At 44.9% G+C, this 17,996-nt stretch overlaps 2 protein-coding genes across 4 annotated transcripts; both read left to right on the forward strand.

The window, feature by feature from the left end:
* Positions 1–7,099: 7,099 nt before the first annotated feature.
* LOC120700819 lies at positions 7,100–7,618 on the forward strand. The gene has a single exon (XM_039985039.1). It carries the CDS (start codon positions 7,100–7,102, stop codon positions 7,616–7,618), a length of 519 nt encoding a protein of 172 aa, XP_039840973.1.
* Positions 7,619–13,689: 6,071 nt separating this feature from the next.
* On the forward strand, positions 13,690–15,777 carry LOC120698886 (lichenase-2-like). 3 transcript variants are annotated; one of them, XM_039982651.1, is made up of 3 exons: positions 13,690–13,871; positions 14,458–15,425; positions 15,514–15,777. In XM_039982651.1, exons 1-2 carry the CDS (start codon positions 13,796–13,798, stop codon positions 15,390–15,392), a joined length of 1,011 nt encoding a protein of 336 aa, XP_039838585.1. In that variant the 5' UTR covers positions 13,690–13,795; the 3' UTR covers positions 15,393–15,425; positions 15,514–15,777. The 3 variants fall into 3 exon arrangements, with proteins under 3 accessions (XP_039838585.1, XP_039838583.1, XP_039838584.1); XM_039982650.1 differs by having other exon boundaries at positions 13,695–13,871; positions 14,455–15,425; XM_039982649.1 differs by having other exon boundaries at positions 13,694–13,871; positions 14,455–15,777.
* Positions 15,778–17,996: the final 2,219 nt, after the last annotated feature.

Raw genomic sequence — 17,996 nt, forward strand, 5'->3', positions numbered from 1 at the left:
AAAACACAATACAGACGCAGACGCTCATAAACGCACACACACTTATTCCTATGAATACACACACGCAATCCTACCTCTATTAGCACCTCTAGGAGACTAAGCCGGCAAATCCTCGAGATTGACAAAATCACCACTGGCGCCTTACTATCGACGAGCACGTCGCCTACTACTGTAAGAATAGTGACAGTTAAATTCTGAAATATATCCAGGAAAATGCGAGCACCAGTGCCACATCTAGGACTCGAACCCTGGTGAGAAGTTCCACCATAAGGAACCTTCCAGCTGAGCAGTTTGCTTATCTCACCATCGTGGTTTGCTTCATTTTCATCTCCGACAAGCTCTTTTGATTGGTTCCAGAGGGCTAAACTTTAACTTGTTACATCAAAAGAATCTTATTATCTAAAAGTACTAAATCCATACCTATTACTAAAGCGAGTAAGATTTCAACTCAAATTTTGGTTTTGGTACGTTGGTTTGGTCCACCTATGTTATTGACAAGTGGGCCTCAGTCCATCCCGTATGAGAGTCGGACCAACCCCTCCGTTCATGACTCGATCACGTAGATCCCTACAAATTAACACACGAGCACCAATACGTATCCGATAGTTATACCAGCTTTGTCCGTAGCAATGCACGAGCATAATTACATAGTATTTTTCTAAAGCAAGCAATGATTCTACGGTCCATCAATCGAAATCCTAATTGGAATCCAAATTAATCAATCGGAATCCTAATAGAAACCCAAACAAATCAATCCGAATCCCAATACAATCGAAAACCGGACAATTAATACCTCACGTGGTAATGGTACAGGTTGTACATGGAGTTTCCACCGAAAAAATTATTGAGCCCATATATTTATGGGTAAAATTTATATTACCCGTAACAACGCACGGGCACAATGCTAGTAAAGTCTAATTACAAAACTAGTCGCAGAATCTCTGGCCTAATTTGCTAGATGAATCTAGTAGAGGTAATTAATCCATGATTAGCGGATGTTCATTGTAGCATCAATGTAGCAAATTAAAGATTAAATTAGGCCCATTATATTCTTGTTACGAATTAGCACCAACCGTGCAAAAAATTTATAATTAGACTTTATCTAATAGTCATAAATAGAAAAATTCTCTTTGATGTGACTGAACTAAAGTTTAGCCATGTTGAAACAAACCAGACTATGTTTTTTGCCCCGCCAACGCTGGGGTGGGGTTGTCACTTTTCTGTTTTCTACATTCTACAATAGTAAAGCATCATTTTTTTTTGCAGTCGCTAAATTTAGTTTGTTCAATATATAAGTGAGGTAATGACTTTATTACGGTCGGCCGTACGTTTGCGCTATTGTATGACCGTATGTTTGCGCTATTGTACGACTGCTATTGTATGACCGTATGTTTGCGCTATTGTACGACTGTCTAAATTGATCCTGCAATCCCATGGGGCACTAGCACATGCAAATTTAAAACTTCAAAAAAATTGTAATTTTTAAACCATACATCAAATTTAAATTCCGATTGTACAATTTTATCTCTTTCAAAGAGACCTTCAAAATAAGAACCCACTTGAATATATTTTTAAAACACAAAAATTGCTTTATGTACAATAAAAAATGATAAAAATAAATTAGTTAAAATGCTCAACCGATCTGCTAAAGTTTCCTATCATTGATTATGCAATCGACATTCACCCACCTGACCTAATAATATAAATAATCTATTTTTATAATATAAACACCAATATCTACTTATCTGAACTTAGGCATGTGAAGCACCATTATATAACTCATAAGCAATTTGTGAAAACATCGTAAGCAAATTAGAATACGTGAAAAAGTATTTTCTCTCAAAAAAATAAATCACTAAAACATAGTGGTGTGAGATCTTGTTTTATTGAAACAAGTTTAACTATGCAATCGGATTTTGATACTGATGCTCGGTTTTGAAACTATGATTTTTTTTGTTTCGAAATTATGTGCATGCATGTATTTTTTTTGCTCCACTCACTACCGGATTCACTGGCTTTGCCGAGTGCCGGTTACACTCGACAAAGGCCAGTTTGCACTCGGCAAACTCTTTGTCGAGTGTTACACTCGGCAAACGCCACTCGGCAAAGCTTCCCACGGCAAAGGGATCTTGGCCGAGTGTCGGATTTCGGGCACTCGGCAAAGCAGCCACGTGGCGCCACCCTGGGCCGGCACTTTGCCGAGTGCCTAACGACGTGTCGGCGTCTGGCACTCGGCAAAGTGCCGGCCCAGGGTGGCGCCACGTGGCCGCTTTGCCGAGTGCTGGATCCTGGCACTCAGCAAATGTTTGAAACTTTGCCGAGTGCCAGGGTTTTAGCACTCGGCAAAGTACTGTCGTGCTGTCCTGTGGAAGGCCACTTTGCCGAGTGTATTGGCTTAAGCACTCGGCAAAGTGGTCTATTTTTCTTTTTTGCTTCTTTTTTCTCTGTTTTTCTATACAAATACAACAAATATATATATAAATGCAGGGGTCATTACATGCAGTTATAACGACAAATATATAATTGTCAATTGCGACAATAGCATCGACACAAATAACACAAGATAATGTCCATCACATCGCATAAAACGAGTCTGAAAGTCCATCACATAGATAGAGTCCGAATACAAGTCCATCACATCACAAGTCCACAAGGGTACTACAAGTCCATCACATCACAAGTCCAGTAGGGTACTACAAATCACTCACGGTCAGGTGGAGGGGGGTGGCCAAGATTGCCACGGGCCGCCGGCGAGTTCTAGTCCGGAGGAGGGTCGTTAGATGCGTTCCACGACTGATTCTGCAAATAGAAACACATAAATTGAGTAAGAATAATAAAGATATAATAATTAATATCTACAAACAAAGCATACTCACGGGAGTGTCAGAAGGTCCTGCAGGAAAGTAAGGCTGAGCTGGTAAGGCGAAGGGAGGAGGCGGCGTCGCATAGTTCATCGACGCGCCAAGTCCTTGTATCCAGGTGACCATGTTGTGCAACATAACCGACTGCTCCTCCCTCAGCTTTCGCTCCTGCTCCAGCTTGACCTCGATCTCCATTCGGCACCTCCTCTCCTCCTCAAACTTTGCCTCCATCTCGGCCTACAAGATTTAAACCTCCATGTTACAATACGAAGCAAAGTTTCATTTTAATCATAGAACGACAACTAAATCTAAACTAACATGTCTCTGGTGCACGCTGGCCACTGAAGTCTCAGGCCGTGGGCGTATGAGCGGGGTCGAGTCGGTGGTACTTGCCCTAAGCTGCGAGAGACTGGGCGTACTCGCCGTGTCGACCAAGCTATTGGCGATCAAGTACCGCCCGTGCTTCTTCCCTTGTCCCGCCCTCATGATGGCTTCTCTGGAGAGTGGCGCGGTGGTCGGATCCCAAGTCTCCCCGTGGAGCGCCCTTCCCACCTCCGTGTACGCATTGATGCGCGCGTGGATGCTTGGGTTTGTGTAGGCCTCTGGTGGAGCCGCCGGGTTGTAGGCCACGTCCGACGTCGCCCTGCCCATGTGAGACATGGCGTACGCCGTGAAGTCGTTGCAAGACTGGCCTGGATGAGACTATGACTGCCAAGAAGTCAACAAGATGATTAGTAAGAATTAAAAATATAGCTTTAGAAAGAATGAAGAAATTAGTGAACTTACCCAAGTATTCTTGTACCCGCCGAGGCTAAGGCTCCCTTGATGATGTGCCGGACCCAGCATCATCAAGCGGCGCTCCCGGCATAAGGCGTGCTGGCGGGCCCAATCCTCGCTGATCCACTTGTCCACCATCATAGACCAGCACTCGGCCTTGTTTTCGCACCAGTTCGGAGGCACCTAAACGTAATGAAGTGCATGACATATTGTAATATCAAATACAAGATGAATGAGTAGAGATGGCATTTATTTACCCTTAAGTACTGGTCTCGCGTGAGGAAGATGTCCCTTGCGGCTGGTTTCTTGACACTCCTCTTCTCGAACTCGGCGCAGTACACAACGACGGTCTGAACACACACCTCGTAGTGCATGTCCTTCACCAGCTTGTAGCAAGCCTGGTGAGCCAGCTCGTTTGCCCGGGCCTCATAGCCTTCCTCACACCTGTAGATAAGATCAGCTTCCATGATCCACTCCTATCCGAGACAGAATTTCGGCAGCACCTCCTTGCTGTTCGCCAGATACATGTCCCGAAAGGAAGATTGTGTATCCCGAGAACAACAGGGAGGTGATGTCGAAACTCTGACTCGGATCGGAGTGGACCATAGAACCTGACCCCATCTACGCATCCTCGGGCTGTCCAAAGAAGCGTGGACAATTCGAAACAGATACGATTAAAGATATGCAGAAAAAACTGCATATCTCCAGTCGTATCTCTTCCGAACGGGAGACGCCTAACTGGTTTACGCGATCAACGAACATAATTTACTAAATAAACTAAATACATATCAATATCCAAATGAACTAAACTCTAAAATAAACTAAATAAATATCTAGTTCACTAAATAAACAAACAAATTAAAAATATACACTAAGAATATATATAAACTAAATTCTATATAAACAAACTATAAATAACTATCTAATAATAAACTAAATAACCTAAATTCGATATAAACAAAATATAAATAACAATAAAAAAACTAAATTCTATAAATAGTAAACATTTAAATTATAAACTAAAAATATTTTTAAAAAATTACCTCGGGTGGCCGGCGGCGCGGGCCGGGGGCGCGGTCCGGCAGCGCTGCGGACCGAGGGCGGCGCGGCCAGAGCGGCGCAGGACGGCGCTGGCCGAGGCGGCGACGAGCGGCGGCCCGGCCCGGGGCGGCATGGACCAGCGGCGGCGCCGGCGCGGGCCCGGGCGGGGCGGGTCGCCGGGACGGGGCGGGACGACGGGGCCAGGGCGAAGCCGGGACGCCGAGGCTGGGGCGGCGACGGCGCTGCTTGGGTCGGCGGCGGGGGCGCGCTCCGGGGGCGGCGTGGGTCGGCGGCGGGGCGGGGCTTGACGGCGGCGGCGTGGCGCAGAACGTGGGCGGCGCGGGTCGGCGACGTGGCGGGGGCGTGGTCCGGCGGCGGGACGGCGGCAGCTGAGCGTGCGTGTGTGTGTGTCGAGTGTGTGGCGTGCGTGCGTGTGTGTGGAAGGCGCTGGGATAAGTCCTGAACCCCCCACTTCGCCGAGTGCTGCATCGGCTTTGCCGAGTGCCCCGATCTGGCACTCGGCAAAGCCCTTTAAAAATAATTCTTTCATATGTTTGCCGAGTGCCGGGTCAGGTGGCACTCAGCAAAAAATTTTTTTACAATAAACTGCGAATTAGAATGCAGATAAACCATGAATTCAAAAAAATATTATTTCATGCATAATTATTTCAAACTCAAATTATAACAATTTGTATTTCAAGTTTCTTGATTTTATGCGAGAAAATCTGTTATTTCATGTGTTTCTAAAGTCAAATTTAATTTATATCAACAAATTTGTTTTGATGAGGTATGTAACAAAAATTTAGTGACTATCAACTAAATAATTTACCAAAATCATGCAACAATTTATGGTTCATGATTTCATGCAAAAAATCCTATTATTTCATGCGTTTAAAGATCAAGTTGAAACTAAATATATATATTGATTTTCAATGTGTCCCAAAAATAATTTTATATATACATAATGAAATAAAAAATTAACCAAATTTTCGGAGGACACATATTTTATTGTTATTTCTCTATATAAAAAGTTTCACGTTGAAAATCGTATGCGACTTTCATTTCAACCACAAATCCAATCGGATACTACAAATATCTTTGAAACTTCTCCGAAGATTCTCCGGCTTGTAAGATGCGTACATTGTCACGTGTCCGAAACGCTGTCAATTTTTTCCACTCTATCCTCGCATGAAACCAAGAGATTTGCACAAGTCCCATGATTTTCAGACATTGTATGCTATTTGTGGTTTTTTTCCGAACGTCCGTGCACACGCTTGTGATCAAGTTTCCGAGTAAAGATGCTTCAGCTTTTAAGTTCTTTCGTGCATACGGCATCAGTTTTGATTCACGTACATAAATATCAAATTTCCATTCATTGATTTCGAAATTTCGACCCACTTCTAATTTTAAATTGACTTCAACCGATTATTCCCCGCAAACAAATAAACTAACAGAAAATAGTAAACCAATCAATAAAAGTATTTGTGTTACTAGGCATTACATTCTCAAATTTAAGTATAGAACAAAAAAATTTAAAAGCTCAAAAAAAAAATTAACCACGTTTGCCGAGTGTTGGAGCCCGGGCAGTCGACAAAAGAAGCTTTGCCGAGTGCCAGCTGTGGGCACTCGGCAAAGATTGATCTTTGCCGAGCGCCACCTGTAGACACTCGGCAAAGACTTAATGCCGTGAGCCACCCTAACGGCCGGCGCACGGCGGGCGCGCGTGCTGGGCACGTGTGCAGTCTTTGCCGAGTGCGGGCCCGGTGGCACTCGGCAAAGAGCAATGGTTGCCGAGTGCCATACTTTGCCGACGGCCAGCACTCGGCGAAGTTAGGGCATGCCCTGTGCCACGTGTTTGCCGAGTGCGCTTTGGCTGGCACTTGGCAAAGATCATGTTTGCCGAGTGCCCGTGGTCTGTCACTCGGCAAAAGCTGCGACACTCAGTAATTATTGGTTTTCCGGTAGTAATTTCTTGCCCCTCACCAACCCACTAAGAAGGCGGCCGTACGGCCGATTTAATTTATGGCCGGCTATAAGTTAGCCGTGTCCAGTAAGTACGATGCATGGGCAGACTGCAAAGTTTTGGGCCCTTCACGTCTTCTTCGTTTTGAACGAAACACAGGCGCCAGTTCGTACCCGATTCCGATTTCCCAATGCGAAGAAGCCGCGTACGTGCCTACACTTCATTGCGCGCGTCGGACTCGGATCCGCGCGTGGCGCCAAAGTTGCAACCGCCATAACCCAGGCTCTATATAATTAACGAAGAAGCAGCCCGGAGCCAGCAGCAGCAATCAACTTCTTGCTTGCCCCAGCTAGCGCATCGACCTCGACCCCCCACATCCATCTCGCAAGTCGCAAACCCTGTCCGATCACCCTGCGGTTGATCCATCACTACTAGCTAGTCGACGGGAGGGAGGACGATGGCGACGGTGATGAGCTGCTGGAGCAGCGGCAGGGACGCAAACCTGACGACGACGACGACTGCGGCGGCGCGCCCGCGGTGGCACTGCCGGCGCCCGCCGCGCCCACCGCCGGCGCGGCGCTCGGTGGCGCCGTGGGAGAAGGGCTTCTGCGAGTCCCGCGGGGTGCCGTGGCGGAAGGTGACGGACCCGGGCGTGGGGCTCAACGCCGACGCCGATGGCAACGTCGCGCGCTGGGACGACTCGGGCGCCGTCGAAGCGCTGCTCGCCGCCAGGAGGCGCTACTGGGCGGAGATCAACGGCAGCCTCAAGGGCACGGCCGCCCCGCCGCCGGGGCCCGGCATGTACTGCGACGACGCGATCGTGGACGGCGGCGGCGTGGACCCCGAGCTGGACGGGGAGTACGAGGCGGCGCTGCGCGCCATGGAGGACGCGTGGGAGCAGAACGTCAAGCTGCAGGAGGCCAAGCTGCGGGATGACTTCGTGCCGGTGCCCACCGGCTGGGACGTCGACGCTTGACAAGACACGGTCCCTTGCCGCGCATGATAGATTCTTCTTGAAGCTCTAGTCTCCCGTCACTTCGCTTGGTCGTACCCTAGAAATATAGCAACTAGCAAGGGCTAGTGCAAGAGCAAGAATCCACCACCGATCTTATTCTTTCTCCTGTCTGTACTTATAGCAACTACTGATCTGCTCGGGTTAACTGAAGAAGAAGAAGCACAACTAGTCAAACTATTATTGTCGTTCTCTCTGGATATGCATAGTTTCATATCTTGTTGATTCCCTTGTTCTTGTAATCGTGCGTCCCCTGCGTGGTCGAGATCGATTGTGTGACAAATCTAGAGCGGGTTGTCGTACGTACACCTTATCTGTTCTTCTGCCGCGGGGCTATGTGTCGCCCGCGCGACAAATTTACTCTCCGTCGCCTGAAAGAACGCTGGATACAAGAGCCCATCAGCCAATTATATATTGGACCAATCACATCCTCCAAAAGGTCCAATAACAGCAGCACTTACACATGCATGCACCGGCAGCTTCATGCATGCACCGGCAGCTTGTTAGCATGTGCTGCAGCATTGAATGCATGGCTACATGGGGTGCGCACGTATCATCACCTCTTTTTTTTCTTTTCTTTATTCTTTATTCCTTCTTTTCTTCTATTTTATTCATTGTCTTTAATTTTTTGTTTTGTATTCCTTTCCTTCCTATTTGTATTTTCCATTTTTCCCTTTTGATCATTGTACATATTATTTATTTCTCCATTTTTTCTTTGCTTTGTTTCATTCCAAAATTATGTTTAGATATTATTTCTACGGATTGTAGTTCATCTATTTTTCTTAATTGACACTATCCATCTTATTTCTTGTACAATTACATTAATAGCATTATGTTTGATGGTTTCTAAAGTGAAGCTATTTGTTCATATTTTAAAATAGCTCATGCTTACTGTACATCAATTTGTTGTTCAGCTCGTGTACATATTCCATTTGCATGCGTGTAACTAATTTGTTCGCAGAAACAAATTATTTGTTCAGTCTATCGATTATATTGTTCGCCTGTGTTGACTGATTTGTTCGTGATATTTATTTGCTATTATATGGCTTATACAATCAAATGTTTGCAATACTTAATATTTTGTTCGTTGTGCACTATTATTTGTTCGTTATGTTTGATTTTTTGTTCGTAAAAATTATTATTTATTCGTGTTGTTAAATTATTTATTCCCAGTAACTAAAACTAATTATTTAGTATTTTAAAAAATAATTTTTTTAAATAATCATGCAAATATGGGCAAGTGTAGTCTTGTTTTGAAGATCTTGTCATAAGAAAAATAATGGTGCAATCAAAATTTAATTTGGATGCACAGTTTAAGATTTATGGATTTTTTAGCATGAACTCTCCTTGCATGTAGATGATGTCATCAATTTGTTTTCCATCTGCATGTATGCATCTATTACTCCGTTTTTGTTTCGGTAAAATATTATTTGTTGCACAGTTTATTAGGCCTAAAAGCCTATCTAGTATGTTTAGGTTGTTCAGGCGATGGTCCGCAAACCCATCACCTCCGGCGACAGCTAATTGCTCCCGTTCTTCTGCCTATATGAGTGTCTGTCTAAGCTGCTAGTAATTCTAGCTCATTTTTGTACGTACTTCCATATAAGAGCTTATCTAATTTTTTTTAAAGATTATACGATATAATTCAGATACTCACAACACTCACCCTAAAACCCTGAGTCTATGACAATTTATCCCGTTTTTCTAGGGAAGTTGTTTCGAAAGCCATGGCTGAAATTGCGAGTAATCCCCTTGGCCCAACATCATGTGCAACGCCGCCCGGTTCAGCCCACGCTGCCAGCAGAATGTCCGTCGAGCGCCGGATCAGCCCATCAGAAGTCCAGATTCTTTCTTCCTATTTTTTTCATGTTTTCTTTATTCACATTCACATTACTACGTAACCCTCGTTATTATCTTGACTCTTTTTTATTTTTATACGAATTCAACAGTACTTTCAAAAACTGGCTTCAGTAAATAAATTTTTAAAATCTAATACATTTTTTTGGTACATCATGTATTCCTGTGCAATGTTTTACTAACATACAATTTGTTACAACAGCTTCCATATTCTGAAAACCTTAGTTCGACATATTAGTATGAAAATAAATTTGTCTTTTACATGTCAAAAGGTTTTGGCACATCGCATAGTTCAGATAAATGAAAAACACACCGTCTGTGACGGATACTGACAACATAAACATATAGTAGTGCAGAATCTTTGATCACATAAACATATTAGTGCATAATATTTTTTTTTAAAACACACCGTCTGTGACAGATTTTGACCACAGAGTTTAGATAGCTGGAGTTAAAAACCGTCTGCATATGTGTATTCATGGTGAATTTTTCTAAATGTCTGCAGTGTTCCATCAGCAGATAGGATACCGGATGAATATATGTGCAAAATACAAATACATATATTTTTTTGTTTGGATTCGAATTCGGATACGAATAGTGTCAAATGTGCTGGATATTAATATATATCCATCCTATTGGCATATCATATATCTACTTGAGTATTCGGATATGGTTATGGTTCATACAGTGAACCCGGTTACAGATACGGTCCATTTCATTAGTGTATGAACCACTTCGGTTGGGTGAACGGACAGAAAATATGTGTAACGTTCATCCCTAGTGTCCCTTGCTCTTGTGGCCAAATAGGAATGATCAAGACAAGTAAGGAAGCAACTAATGTCACCCCCTTGAACGAATTTTGGTGATGTCCAGAGCCACACCAATCACCCTCTATCAAATAAGGGATGACGCCCCCAACGCCGCATGATCTATTTAATCTCTAGCTCATGATTTCTTCCAACCGAATTGGAAAAGTTAATGCTGCATGGTCTGATTTGTTTTGTCTAACTACTAGTCCCGTTTCTTCGCGGTTGGAACGGCGTGTCAATATGTTGCGTGGTTCCATCAACAATCCTTGATCATGATCATACAGTGTGCTGCTCGTCCTAGCCCATCGGCCAGTCATTTTCCTGTTGTGGATCCGTCACTTGTCGTTCAGCTGATCGACAAAGTGATATTTGTTTTGCCACTTGGTTTATATCTAACCTAGTAGAGATTTATTTCTTTTTCTTCTTCTTTAAAAAATATGAGGAAAATACAGGGTGTCAGAAAAAAAATGGCACGAGAGAGAAACTAGCCAAAGCAAAAATGACATGGAAAAACAGTACACACTTTTTTTCAGGAAAATAGTACACAGCTGATACATTTATAGAATGTAGAATTTATCTGTCACACTCCAAGATCGAACATGACCGCACCAAGAGCGTGAAGAGTATCCCTGCAAGCTAATGCTACGGATCAACAGCCTACAGCCAGCCCACTGCATGCTGACAGGAGTACAGGACAGATGCCCAGATGTATATGTACTCCATCCGTTCCAAATTATAAGTCATTCTAAGAATTTTGGAGAGTCAAACCATCTCAAAATTTAACCAAATTTATAGAGAAAAATATAAAGATTTATGATATCAAATAGGTGCACTATGAAAATATAGCTAACAAAAAATCTAATGATACTTAATTAATATCATAAATATTATTATCTTGTCATATAAATTTGGTCAAACTTGAAAAACTTTAACTCTCCAAGATTTTTGGAATAACTTATAATTTAGAACGGAGGGAGTACTTATATATACTATTTCTAAAACAAGTAATATTTTTTTAGTCCGTCAATCAGAATTCTAATCGGAGTCAAGACAAATCAATCGAATTCTAATCAGAACCCGGACAAATCAATTGAAATCTCAATCGGAATACAGATAATCAAACGGCGTGATCTGTATATGAAATGAATGAACACAAAGTTGATGGAATTATATAGGTATATTATATTACGTAGCAAAGCAAAGGCACTATTCTAGTGTATATTATATATAAATATGTCACTGCGTCCAAATAAGAAAGAGACCGATGGACTATGTATTAAGGTGACAGCGGCCGCGCAAGGTAACCAACACAAAGGATGTTTTGTGCAAACCATATCAACGTATCTATACCTATTTCTAAAGCAAAATTTTCATCTAAATTTTTTAGTTTGGCCCGTCTTGTGTGATTAACAGGTGGGTCTTAGTCCATCCCGTTTGCAAGTCGGACCAGCCTTCCGTCTATGACTCGATCATATAGATCCCTACAAATTAACGCACGAATAACTATACATATCTAATACTTATACCAACTCTATCTGTAGCAACGTACGAGCATAATCACCTAGTGTGCGCGCGCGCACACACACAATCCGTCCCAAAAAAAATAAGTCATCCTAGAAATTCTAGGATAAACTAACAAGAAGTAAAATGACTATGTTTGCCCCTATTTATTATCCATATTTGGCAATAATTGATTCTTGCATGCATATACACTTTGTAAATAGGGTAAATGACTTATTTTAGAAAATTTTTGAATCTTAGAATAATTTGTTTTTTTGGAATGAAGGGATATATGTACAATATAAAACCTTTTGGTTCCATCAAAGGAGTCCACCATATATATGTCCCCATCTCAGCTCGATCGTGTGCGTAAAGCCAAAACGCGAGCTATGGCATTCCAATCAGATGCGATTAATTGTCCCTTTATCCCATCTGTGGGTTGTGTGTTAGTGGTGAGTTATGGCATTTCAATCGAATGAGATTAGGTGTCCCTCTCTAACTGCAATGCATGGCCACGTTTTAGCAGCAAGGAATATTTCAATTATGCATGTTCTATATCTGCAAAATATTTTCAGGTAATTCATAATTGATCTCGATCGGTCTCTTAATTATCAGCTTGGTCATCTCCAAGAGACTAGGTAAAACTTCTAGCTAAATGAAAAGGTAAAAGAATAAAAAACTATTCAATGAGTAAAGGAACCAATGGACTCTCCAAATTGACCCTCCAAATCAATTTGGCCTCTCCCTCGCACACTCCTCGGCGTCCAGCTCCACGGCATCCTCTCGCACCTCATCCTCGGCGTCCGGCTCCACGGGCACGGCGTCCTCTCGGGCCTCCTCCTCGGCGTCCGGCTCCTCGGCGTCCTCTTGCGCCTCCTCCACGGCGGTCTTCTCGGGCGAAGAAGGGCCGTAGGCGCGCGCCCGCCGGTGGCCGCGCCGCCATGGCCCGCCCGGCCATGGCCGCGCCGCTCGATCGGCGAGATGGGACGACGAGGGTGGGATGCGAGGGGAGGGGCGGGACCCGAGGGCGGGGAGGAGCGGTGGGGGCGAGCCGGTTCGGCGAGGAGTACCGGCGGGGGCGGGCCTCGCCGGCATGGGAGGAGCAACGGGGGCGGGCTGCTCCGGCGGGGAGTCGCGGCGGGGGCGGGCCGACAGGGAGGAGCGGCAGGGGCGGGCCGCACTGGCAGGGAGGAGCGGCGGAGGCTGGCCGCGGGACATCACGGCGACGGCGACGGCTCGGGACGGCAGGACGGCGAGGGCGCTGGAGCGCACGGGCGGGCGGGAACGAAGGAGTGCGCGGGGGGAGGAGCAGATGGCGAGTCGGAACGGCTCGGCATGTATGCCTCGCGAGGGCAGAGGGATTCCGAGCGAGATAGCGAAGCTGGCGAGATAGGGAAGCTGTTGCATCGTGATTTTACTGTCTTTTTTCTAGTTTTACCTATCCTGTCTCTTTTAAAGAACCTGTTAGAGTATGTTTTACAATCATTTGCAGTGCTACATCCTAGAACCTTTTCTTTGCCGTGTCTAGTAATTTCAGTGAAATTCAGTAATAACGGATATCTCTGCTGGTCCAAGAGTCCATTTATTTCATTTTTTTGGAATTGAGAAAATTAGAATGTGTGTTGTTCAAAGGAAACTGGTGAATTTAAGTTGGCTTTGCCATGGTCAATAGATGAAAACTAAATAGAAAATGGCCTGCGGGCTCTGAAAAATGAAGAGGCTCCCCCCCCCCCCCAAAAAAAATGTGAGAGATTAAACTAATAATAACGTCGGTGCTGGACATGAAAAAAAAAGAGGTTGTCGGTGCTGGAGACGGGCCAAGTGATATTGGACACTGATCTCTATATAAGGATGGCTGTGGGCAGTGGGTTTGTTTCATCAAAGCAACAAAGCACAGAGTTTCGGAGAGACGTGCAAGCATAAGCCAGACACAACGAACAGTTGTTGCATAGGTTCTGTGAGGAGAGATCAGAGGATGATGGCAAGGCAAGGCGCAGCCTCCATGTTCGCTACGGCTTTGCTCCTCGGGGTCTTTGCCAACATTGCACCAAGTGATCCCTCTCTCTCTCTAACAATTTTTTCTCTCTGTTCTTTCTGGTTACAACATTGTTTGCAAGCTATTTTTCTAGCAGCTAGAGAGTAGAGATGACAGTGGACTTCAGTAGAATACACAAATCTGACCTGTAACTTGATTTTCTACAGAGATTATTTCTATTATTAGCGCTCTGTACGTTTATTAAACATGCGTGAGCTTGCTAGCTAGCCGTTAGCCTTACGCTGCTCTCACGGCATGGCTAGGTAACGCCTTTGGTGATCCATATAGGTCATATGTGGACTATCCAACGGTCGTACTGCAGAGGTTGGATCAAAAAAGCTTTATGCCATCAGCCCCGCGTGGCCGCGTCCTCTAGCATTCCACACCAGCTCTCTGTAACTAAAAACAATTAATTAGCTAGCTAGTTTCATGTAACATCAACTGTTAGAAAGAAAAGTGGAGAAAAGAAAGCATACATATATATATACATACACAGATCTAGTTATTAAATTGTCCTTACGATCGATGTGTAGATTATATTTCCGACAATCCAACCTAGCTATTATGTTTCCTCTTCATAATTGTACACGCGCGCGCAGCAGGCGTGGAGTCCGTCGGGGTGTCGTACGGCATGAGCGGCGACAACCTGCCGCCGGCGAGCACCGTGGTCGGCATGTACAAGGCCAACGGCATCCCGCTGATGCGGATCTACGCGCCGGACCAGGCGGCCCTCCAGGCGGTGGGCGGCACGGGCATCCGCGTCGTCGTCGGCGCGCCCAACGACGTGCTCTCCAGCCTCGCCGCCAGTCCCGCCGCGGCCGCCTCCTGGGTCCGCAACAACATCCAGGCCTACCCGGACGTCACCTTCCGCTGCGTCTGCGTCGGCAACGAGGTGGAGGGCGCCGCCGCGCGGGACCTGGTCCCGGCCATGGAGAACGTCCGCGCCGCGCTCGCCGCCGCCGGCCTGGACGGCATCAAGGTCACCACCTCGGTGTCGCAGGCCATCCTGGGCGGGTACAAGCCGCCCTCCGCCGCCGACTTCACCGCCGAGGCGCAGGGGTTCATGGGCCCGGTCCTCGGCTTCCTGGCCCGCACCGGCGCGCCCCTCATGGCCAGCGTCTACCCCTACTTCACCTACGCCGCCAACCCGTCCGCCATGGACCTCAGCTACGCGCTCTTCACCGCCCCCGGCGCCGTCCTGCAGGACGGAGACTACGGGTACCAGAACCTCTTCGACGCCACCGTCGACTCCTTCTACGTGGCGATGGGCAAGAACGGCGGCGCCGGGGTGACTCTGGTCGTGTCGGAGAGCGGGTGGCCGTCCGCCGGCGGCGTCGCGGCGTCGCCGGAGAACGCCGCCCTCTACAACCAGAACCTCATCAACCACGTCGGCAGGGGGACGCCGCGCCACCCGGGCGCCATCGAGACCATCCTCTTCTCCATGTTCAACGAGAACCTCAAGGAGAGCGGCGTGGAGCAGAACTGGGGGCTCTTCTACCCCAACACGCAGCGCGTCTACCCCATCAGCTTCAACTGAATTACGTCGCCATCCATCAGCTCCGATCCCCACGTACTCATCTACTCAACTCATCGTATGTCCGTACGTCAATAAGTATATACGTATATACGGATGCAACATTTATACTTCTGCATCCCAGGAGATTGTATATTTCGTGTTGGGATTGCTTGGCGACGACACGGGGAGTATCGAATGCTACATACTCTCAGATGCATACGCCATGAGCGAGGGGCATTCTTAATTACGTCGACAGACCAAGCATGGTCGAATCGACTTGTGATCAATAACTGTACTGTCTCGGATCGGATTTTATGTATTCATTGAATTAATTTTCTCATTTATGAAAAACTGTATTAATTGTAATTACAATCTGGCTTCAAGGACTTCGTGCAACTGATATTCACTTGTTTGCGTGGAATTATATTCTGTTTAAATTTATGAAGTTTAGGAAAAGCAAATAAATTAGTATGTAAGTGATCAAATTGCTTGCCGCTGTGCTAGCAAATGTACCCATGCGTTAGTACGTGTCAGTTGAGGACTTCAGTATTTTCTAATTTTACTTGTTAAGTGGTGTCAAAATTTTCATGCCACTATTAACTTTAGGTGCTTGCTTTAGGTCATACTAGAAACATAGGCGCGGCTTTGCCGCGTCCATCGTGGAGCTGACCAGCTCATAGTGTATACCTTATGATCCAAATGGATTACAAACCCCGTATATGCTATTATTCGTCTTTAATAATAGTAGTTTTTTATTCATATTAATAATGGTAGGCTGGTAGCACATATTTCATCTTTTGCATACTTTTTATGCTACCTATTTTGGGTTTTAAGGGGAGAACAGCAAGCATCATGCAGTACTGTTTTGCTCATGGACGGCTAAATCTAATCTTGTAATCTCTCCCTTGTTTGGATATGTCTTTCAAATCTGATAACAAGACGTGAAAACTATCTAACAACCAATGTTCCCTAATAATCTTTCCTAATTACTTTTAGTTGCTCAAAAAAAAATATTTCCTTACTTTGTGAAACTATCTGCATGCTTTCCGTGGACGTGCTTTCCAATTCTAAAAATAAAAAAGTGAGAAGAAAATGAAGACATCAAATGTTGGCTGAAACCTCATAGCTCCTAGGTGATGTTGCCCCGACACAATCTTATGTACTATAATACAAAATCTAAATAAATAACATGCCACCAAGCAGATAGATAAACTTTTCTTAAAATTTTAATCTATTCAGACTGAGAACATTGAGGTGCTTTATTTATCAGAAGATAGCTGATGAGTATATATATGAATTTGGCAAGCACAGTTCATTATTATTACAAGATCTAAAGAAGTAGCATGCCAGTATGCCACCAAGCAGGTAATCTATTTTGAAAATTCTAGTGATTGGTAACAAAATATTTCCGACCAATAATAAGAAAAGAAAAATCCATCCTCATCAATGCTAGTGATTAGTAACAAAGTATCAATTAAGCCTACTTGCAAGAACAACAAAATTAAACAACGGTATAGAACATAGTCACATAGAGCTGCGGAAGAATCATATTCTAATTTATGGTGTTAGGATGAATTCATGTAACATATATTGTGATAGTGCCATAATGGTAATAATACTCAAATCACTCAATGCAAGCGTGGTGGTTCTTATTAGTTTGTATTGAGCATCTTGTACACAGCAGTTTGCTTTCTTCACCAACCAGAACTGAGCACGTATACGTATATATGGTGAAGGTTATTAACTTGCAGTGCATACTAATAGAGGAAACATGGGTAATTTTGGACTCTAAGAAGAGGGCGAGGCAAGTAAGCAACAGGACTACAGGAGGCGAGTGAGTTCATGCAGATTAAATTCTTCGCGTGTGGCTGTTACAGCGGACATTGCTGACTGGACGAACCGACGTTCTGTTTCGTGCGGGAGAGGAGGGTAGCCAGGTGCCCAGGTGGAGGTCTGGAGGAGGACGCGCGGCAGCAGTAACGATGGAGGAGTGGGGGTGCCGTGCGTCGTGCTGGCATGGCATGTCGATGGCCGCTAGCTGGAGCACTACAGCACGAGACAGGGAAACAGACCGCGCTCGAAACGGGCTAGTGAAGGCTCTGGAAACAACTGCAGTTGCCGTGCCCTTTTTTGGATGGTCCGATCAAGATCGCATGGCGGAGAATACGAGACGACGTGGCCGAATGAGTGGCGAGAGCTGATGGAGCTGATTTCGTTATGTAGAGATAGGGATTTTATTGATCTACACATTTTGTTCTCCTCTCTGGGGACAACAAAACTATCCGGTTGCTCCATATTGATTCTTCCTCAAACTCTCCATAAAGGAAAACTGTTTTTACATACATTTGATGGAATGTAAACCATAGAAAGCTGCTAATACAAACAATACTCTAATTGTTGCAATCTGAGCTACTAGAGAGTAGTAAGAAATCATCCCCTTCCTTTTGAGTATAACCCTTGACCACAAGTCTTTCCTCGTACTTTTCAATAATACCATCAAACCTTATTTTCCTTTTATAGTTCCACTTGTGTATAACTGGTTTGCACCCCTTTTGGACAATCAGTGATCTCTCAAGCCCCATTAGATATTATGGAGTCCATCTCACCGCCGACTGCCTCTTTTCA

Source organism: Panicum virgatum, chromosome 3K, assembly GCF_016808335.1.
Source record: "Panicum virgatum strain AP13 chromosome 3K, P.virgatum_v5, whole genome shotgun sequence".
NCBI lineage: Eukaryota > Viridiplantae > Streptophyta > Magnoliopsida > Poales > Poaceae > Panicum > Panicum virgatum.